The sequence below is a fragment of the Chinchilla lanigera genome, unplaced genomic scaffold (assembly GCF_000276665.1).
Source record: "Chinchilla lanigera isolate Chin_1 unplaced genomic scaffold, ChiLan1.0 scaffold00110, whole genome shotgun sequence".
NCBI classification, from domain to species: Eukaryota; Metazoa; Chordata; class Mammalia; order Rodentia; family Chinchillidae; genus Chinchilla; species Chinchilla lanigera.
In genome coordinates, this window is record NW_004955511.1 from 4,122,090 (window position 1) to 4,130,095 (window position 8,006).

Below are 8,006 nucleotides of genomic sequence, written 5' to 3' on the forward strand. Positions count from 1 at the left end.
CGAGCCCGCGCGGGCGGGGCTTATCCGTGGGTTCGCGGCCGCGTTCTCCGGGTGTCTTGGGTCGGCCTTGCCGGGGAGTTCCCTCCGCTGGGAATGCTGGACGTTAAGGAGAGCGCCTGGTGCTCCGACGCGCGAGACCTGGGCAGGTTGCCGGGCCTCTGTGAGCGTTCCGAGCTTTGTGACCGCCTCCGAGCCGTGATGCGGTACCCGCTCCTGCAGGCCGTGACCGCGGGCCGCCCCGGCCCTCTTGGGTGGTCTCATCAGGTCGTTCCTTGTCTTCACCCCACGGAGCCTGGTATATTGCTTTCCCATTTACAGACGAAGACCTGGAGAGTGACAGGCATGCGTGACTTGCTTCTGATCACCCAGTGGCGAAGGAGAAGCAGTTTCTTAATCACGGGGTCAGAATAACAGAAGCAAATGTTTCGTGGCTCGGATTTCAGCCTTCAAAGAAGCAGAACAGGCCAGGGATGAGGCGATAGCTGGTTCTCGGGCCTGCGTGAAGCAGCAGACGGCCCTGAGCAGTAGGTAGGGGCGTAGAGCATGTGCTCTCAGCGGTGATGGGGCACACTGAACGCGGCCCGCCACGCGGCTTTTGTGCAGAAAGTTTCCGTGGAAATACGGCTGCTTTTGTTTCTTGGCATTGTCTGGTTACTTCGGGAACAGGACCGAGAGAGAGGAAGTGGGTGAAGTTAGTTGTGCTATGTGCATGTGTGTACCCCCCCATAATGTAATCATTGTGTACTGCAAACATACTAATAAAAATAAAACTTTTCAAAGAAAGTTGTCTGCAAATTGTGAAATATTTATTCTGGCCCTTTACAGAAAGATTTTGCTGATCTCTGCTGTCTTTTCTGATCATTATGGTAGAAGTAAGTAGATGAGGAAAAAAATTATACATTTTCAGGAATGAGAAAGAAAACATTGCCAGGTGTGGTGTCGCATACCTGTAATCCCAGCGCTCAAGAGGCTGAGGCAGGAGGATCGTTGGGAGTTCGAGACCAGCCTGGGCTACAGAGTGAGCTCAAGGCCATCCTGAACTGCATAGCGAGACCCTGTCTCAGAAAGAGTAAAACTCAACCTACAATAGATGATATGAAAGGGAAAGAAATTGCTCAAAGTAAGGAAAAATTGGGTTGAGGGAAAGAAGAAAAAAGAAGGAAGGCAAAATTGTATATATATTATAATTATATATATTATCCATGTATAGGGATAGCTGGGATAATTGTACTGCTGATATCTGATGCTATATTGAAAGGAACAGTTAATGCTTAAAATTTTTTATATTCTGACCAATTTTGCATCTGGTAATCTGAGCAACTGATTTGAAGACAATACACCATGGAACAGCCATTGGTGAATTCCTACCATCTTGTCTAGTGAAACTCTGTACTATCTCTAATGTTTTATTTAATGATTTTTAAAAATTCCCTAATGGTTTGAACAGTCTTCCATTCTTACATCTTGTAATCTGAGCAACATAGTTGGAGATAACAATAGGTAATATAACAACCACTGTTAATTCCTATCATTTTGTTTTGAAACCCTATATCACTTTTAACGTTCTTGCTATGTTTTGTTTATGTCTGTGATGTTGATATGTTGCTATTGTTCTTTTTTTTTTTTTTTAACTACTCTCTAAAAAAGAAAAGGCAAAAAGAAAAAGAAAACCCTGTAGGACTGGGGGTGCAGCTCAGTGGTACAGGGCACAGCGTGTGCCAGGGTCTGGATTTTAGCCCTACAGCTGCAAAAAAAACCAAAAAAGCACCCAGAACATAACAATACCCCCCCCACACACACAGAGAGAGAAATCCTAATACTTGTGTTTTGTGTATATATTTTTGAGCTGCATGGTAGGCCTATGAAGCTTGAGAGAGCGCGAGTTTGCTCCTTAAGTGATTCTTGTTTTGTTACTTGTTTTGGGGTGAAATCCATGGCTGCACAAATGCCGGGCCAGGCTGTAGCACGGACAACCCCAGCCCTTACAAGTGATTCTTTAGACAAGTCCCACATGTATGGAGAGTCCCTGGAGTAGGTAGAAGGGAGCTCCGTCCTGCATGCCGGGGGTGGAAGGGGCTCTTGAAAGCTGCAGAAGGACAGCATGTTGAGCACCCTGGCTCGCTTTATCCGTGGTTCCTGCAGGAGTTGCTACTAAGCTGTCGCAGTCCTCACAGACCGTTAACTTGTAGTTGTGACAGAATACCCAAGCCGAGCCATCTAAAGGGCAAGGTTTGTTTTGGCTGACAGCTTCCTAGGCTTCAGTCCGCAGTCAGCCGGCCTCATTGCTTTTAGGCCTGTGGTGAGGTGGAACGCTGCTGCTGCTGCTGCTGCGGAAGGGTGTGTGGTGGAGGAGGACTGCTCGCCTCGTGGCGGCCAGGAAGCGGAGACCCAGAGGAGGGGGCCGGGAAAGAGGTGCAGTGCCCAAGGGGGCGTGCCCGTGACCCACTCCGCTAACTAAGCCCCGCCTCTGAGGTCCCGTCCGCTCCCAGAGCTGCCATCAGATTAGGGATTCATCCGTGGATAAAGCCTCTGCTGAGGTCAGAGTTCTCCCCATCCAACCACCAAACACTGTAACAGGGCCGTGCTGGGGACCAAACCTTCCACATGCGAGCCGTTGCGGGTGTATTGTAGACTTCTCTGACCAAAGGAGCAAGGGGAGAGGAGATCCTAGGCTTCCTGTGTGCCTGGTCTTTAAGAAGTGCACGATAAGGCACCCTGCCCGTGTGCTAAGGCGAGGATGTGGAAAGGTGCTGAGACTGCATGGAGAGGCTCCAGCTGCGTTCAGCTCTACCAGCCAGGTAAGGGGATGGCTCTGCCTTGGGTGCTCCGCGCCAGCTGGGCTGGCGCCCAAATTCCGGGCGGCTGCATTGAGTGCCATGGAGCAGAGGCATCGCTCAGCCAAGACGTTCCCAAATTTCTGACCCATGCAAGTATAATTACTAAGGTCCTAGGCGTTCACTTCTGCCCTCTGGAGTCGAACCTAGGGCTTCATGCTTGCTAGCCAGGTGCTTTACCGCTGACTTACATCTCCAGTCCTGGAAAGTTGCAGTTTTCTTTTTTTGTACATGGGGTCTCATGATGTAGCTCAGGCTAGCTTTGAACTCACAATGTAGTCCACGCTGGCCTTGAACTCTCCCAGCCTCTGAGCGTTGGGAATACAGGCATGTGCCACCCTGAGTGGCTGAGGTTGCAATTTTAAGCCATAACTTTTGGATTAGTTCCTTACTGGTAGCTAAGTCAGTTTAGGTATATGGTTGAGATATGGAGAAAGGATTGTTCTGTGTCTGTTCGGTGTTATAATGAGCGTTCCCTAACCAGTCTGCCTGAGTGTCATTTGAAGTTCTACTGGGATGTCACTTCAACTTTTTGGATTTTTTGTTTTTTAGATGAGGACCGAACCCAGGGCTTCCAGCTTGCTAGACAAGGGTTCTACCACTGACCTAAATCTCCACCTGCAATGTCACTTTAACTTAATGAGTGCTTGGGCTCACTACTAAGTTAGATATTAATTTATAGATTCATAAGTCACACAGTATTTGTCCAGAGGAGGTGATTTTCTTTTGGTGAAAAAGATAATCTCAAAGGGGATAGTTATGTTACACTGCAGAACAATAACCAGCATTGCATTTAAGTCCTAAGTATTACCACATAAAGCATTTTAGTTCATATTCTCTCTCTCTTTTTTTTTTAGGTACCAGGAATCGAACTCAGGACCTTGTGCTTGCCATGCAGGCACGTGTGCTGCTGAGCTATATCCCCAGCCCTAGTTTGTATTCTCCCTGAATCAGATTTCCCATCTTTTTTCACTAGTGAAATAACTAAATATTTGATAGATGCTTGTAAAGTGTTTGAGAGAAAATCATGTTTTTAGTTCTTTGGAAACTGTATTTCGGACAACTATGATGTACATCAAACATTTTCACAGGCTATTGATTCAATGCATATCTAAGAATCTATTATGTACAAGATTGAGAATCTGTTGTGGATGGAAAAGGGCATGAGCTAGGGTGGGCAGTTTGCGAGGCATGCACGGCGTCCTGATCTGCGGTATTTTAGGGTCCGATTACTGCTGAACCAGTCACCACAAACAGCGGCTGGAAGCATCACAGATGTGCTCTATGTTAGTTCTAGAGATCAGAAGTCTAAAATGGGTTGCAGCACCGCATTCCTTCTGAGCCCCTAGAGAGGAGCTTTGCTTTTTTCCTGAGACTTTTTTCTCTTCCCTTCCTTCCTTCCTCCCACCCCTCCCTCCCTTCATGCCTTCCTTCCCTTTTTTTTTTTTTTTGGTTTTTTTTTTTTGTCTATTTGAGACAGGGTCTCATTATGCAGTTTAGCTTCTAAAGGCTATTTACATCCCTGTGTCTCCATTCTCCACCCCTAAGCCACCAGCACACGTCCTGCAAACTCCTTCCACAGCCCCCCTCCTCCTGATAACCCTGTGTGTACTTGGTACGGGAGGGTGATCCTCTCATCTCAGGATCCTTAGTTTAATTCCATCTTCAAAATCCCTTTTGCCAAGTGCAGTGATACACTGTATGCACAGATTAGGGGAGTTGGGATGTGGGTATCTTTGGGGAGCTACCACATATGAGTTATTGGGGTACTCGGCATGAGTTTTGGTAGCATAATAAGAAAACATTTTAAAGTCCCAGTATTTGTTTATGTGCCACTTAAAAATGGAAAGTCGAGGATGTCACGAGATAAATTACGAGTGACAGCAGCGGTGTGAGCCCTGGGTCTGCAGAGGAGGCAGCCCAGGCCTTCAGTAGGCGAGCTGTGGGGACAGCCCTCTCGCGTCACCGTGTGCTCAGCTGTCGTGTGGAGGTAAGGAGTACAGCGCTTTGCCGGGGTAGATCGTGGCGTCAGAAGATAGAAGTAAAAGGCCAGTTTGCACACTTTTCTATTACTGAACCTGCAAAGGAAGGGGACGTTTTCAGTGCTTGAATTCTGTGAGAGTCCATGGCAGGGAACGGGCCTAGGGAACAACCCAGAAAAAAAGGCCACGGTCGGTCCGCTCCTCCTTGGCCTGTCCCACTGAGAGTAAGTGACGAAGGACAGAAACTACACACTTCTCATTCCGCGTTCCATTCTTACCACTTTGGCACTGCCTGGTAATGGTGCCAGCATTTTTGAGTTGTTCTGTTCAGTATATGACACAGAATGGCAACAAAGAAATCACTACTTGTTGACAGCAAATCCCATTGCACTCACTCCACCGGCTCACCGAGGCCGTCCTGGAGTCACCGTTCGCGTTTCCTTGCTTTGCCCTCTTGTGTCTTCAGAATAGAGTCAGCCCGGCAGAGCGCTACACACAATGTGAGCTTGTCCCTTCCACTGGCAGCACGGGCAGACGCTGCTGAGGAGACGGGCTGGGGCAGGGAAACCAAGGCGGGTCAAGGAGAAAGGGAACCACAGAGAATTACTGTCAGAACAGCACCTTGGCCTAAGGCCTGCGGGAGTGCGTCTGTGGCATCCTCAGCCTCCTGTGCTCCCGCTTACCTAAGTGGGGGGTGCAGTTTAGGTTCCAGTTTCTGGCCTTTCCTTGGGGCACCTGGGTGAAGTGCAGGGATTCCTCGTGTGGGGGGCTGGACTCAGTGTCCTTTGGGCGACCTTAGCAGAAGGGGGAGAGACTGACTCCACAGAGTGGAAACTTGCCAAAATTCCGGGATCACTGTTGATTTGTACAGTCCCGAGGTGCTGTACAAACAGTGTAGAAGCTCAGTGTAAACTACAAGGGCGTTTAAGAATTTTGGCGGGATGGGGGCGCAGCTGAGGGGTAGAGCGCGGCTTCCTGGTGCGGGTAAGGCCCTGGGTTTGGTTCCCAGCACCACCACCCCCAGTCCTGGCACTACTGTTTCCCTCGCTCGTTTTCCCCACTCTTCAGAGTTTTATCTCACTAACTTCAGGTCAAATTTCCCCAGCTGTTTCTCTGACCAATGTACTATCCTTACTTAGTTTCCCAAAATGTAATACGAAAAGATTTGTCGGGTAGGGGAAAAGACACCACCATAAAAACTACCGCATTCGCTCACCTCCCACAAGGCATAGGAGATGGGCATGTGTTGTCCAACAAAAAAAGCTTTAATAGTACCCAGGAGGGCCAGCAGGCAGACCAGCCTGCAAGTATCTTGCGTTTGTCAGAATCAGGCCAGAGAAAACCTGCTGCACACAGATATAAAAGGCACCGATATTCATCTCTTTTCTGTTGCTGTAACATTTTTCTTCTTGGAATGATCGCATCGTGTGGTCTTTGAGGTCCTCCCTGGGGTGCATCTCCTGGGGCTGCACAGGTGGGCTGCACATGCCGAGGAGTGGATGACTTCAGCTTCCTCACTGCTAACAATTTCTCAGTTTCTGTGAGAGACATGGAGTTCCTCACACCCTGCGAGCAAAGGTAAGACAGGAGCTCTGTGGTTCTCACATGTCCTAGCTATCTTAGGAAGTTCAGGGTGGCTTCTTCCATCCCTTCGGCATCAACCAAGTCCACAAAAACCATGAGGCCATCTGAGCCTCTGGTGTATGACTTCCACAGTGGCCTCAATTTCTCTTGTCCACTTACATCCAAAAGTGCAAAGTGACTGTTGTAGAATTTCCCACAGTCATCTCGCTTATCTCACGTTAAAGCCTTTGGTTGGCATGGTGTTTACAATTTCACTGAACTGCAGCCTGTAGAAGGCCACAAGGGAGGAGACTTAGTCACTGCGGGGTCGCCCGGGGGGTGGCAACCGGCACCAGGCGCTAAGGGTGCTCACCCGGCTCTGTCCTCGCTGCCTGTTTCCCTCACTTATTGGCTAACATTTAAGGCAGGGACATTTTGATTGGAGGAGAGTCATCTCTAGTATGGTTTTCTTTGCCTTCCTTTCTGTTCATTGGATTAGGATAGGGCACAGTCAGAAATTTGATGTTGAGTGCTAGGGGATTTGCCGTTGTCTGCTGCGCATTAGAAACCATCCTGGGTATAGCAGATAAATAACAACAGTGGTTTATTTCACCGATAATAAATTGCAAACGCAACTCTTCACTCCAGGTGCCATGGCTCAGAGGCAGAGCGTGAGAGGGACTGTCTGAAGTTCCACTCAGTGGCAGTCGCGTCAGCTCTCAGCGGGGCCCTCTGGGGCTTGCCGCTGGGGGCCTCACAGGTGGGCTTTTCTTACAATTTCTCACTTTCTCCAGGGTGATGGGTGCGTCTTCATGGCAGTGTCCCAGAGGGCCAGCGGGAAGTCGTGTCCATGTTGTGACCTAGCCCCCTAAGTGGAAGAGACGGGTGTTCTCCTGTGTTCATGAAGTTGGCTGAGGCCAGGAGGGGAGCAGGGGAAGAGGGGAAGATCTCCAGAACTGCCAGATTGCCCAGAAAAAAAATACAGGGAATGAGAGAGACTGTGGCTGTACCAGTGAGACCACCAGTGTATGCTAGCAGGAAAACCAGAGAGATGAACATCTGTGTCTCCACACGGGTGACCATGGACTGCATGTCTCTGGTTTGTTTGCATTCCCATAAAAAGGGCACACTGGATTTTCTAGGACCAAAGAAAAATTTAGGAAAGTGCTGCATCTTGAGGATGAAGGTGATGCTACTTTTTACTCACATATAGTTTTAATAATTCTAAAGATGAATTTTTATGGTGTGCAGCTGTGCTTCCTTGCATTTGCCATCTTTTCAAGAGATTTGGCTGAGGTCGATTATAAAGTCTAGTGCTATAAATAAGTTAAGTTATTCTGGCCCACGTAGCATTTAGCTGAGCATGTTGACTTCTGTTTTGGGGGGATTTGTTAAGAACCAGCTAAACTAATAACCTCTGGGCTTCTGAATTTGTACACTGCCTAGGAGGACTCTACCCGGTATCAAGTGTGAAGTCATACCATCCTAGGTCTTGACCTGTACTATACACGTTGGCCCATACTGTCACCTATAAAGGGCACTGCACTTTTTCAGAAGGATTTTTCTCTGTAGGGAGACATCAGCTGACTGTGTAAGCAGCACTCGGCGTGCTGACTCCATTGGTGTT

At 48.5% G+C, this 8,006-nt stretch overlaps 1 protein-coding gene across 1 annotated transcript; it reads right to left on the reverse strand.

The window, feature by feature from the left end:
• LOC106147007 (putative uncharacterized protein WWC2-AS2) lies at positions 1-775 on the reverse strand (the record flags this gene model as incomplete). The annotated part of the gene is given in 1 exon segment (XM_013506461.1): positions 1-775. A coding segment is annotated over 1 exon segment (312 nt), but the record flags the coding sequence as incomplete, so codon positions are not given.
• Between the last annotated feature and the right edge of the window lie 7,231 nt (positions 776-8,006).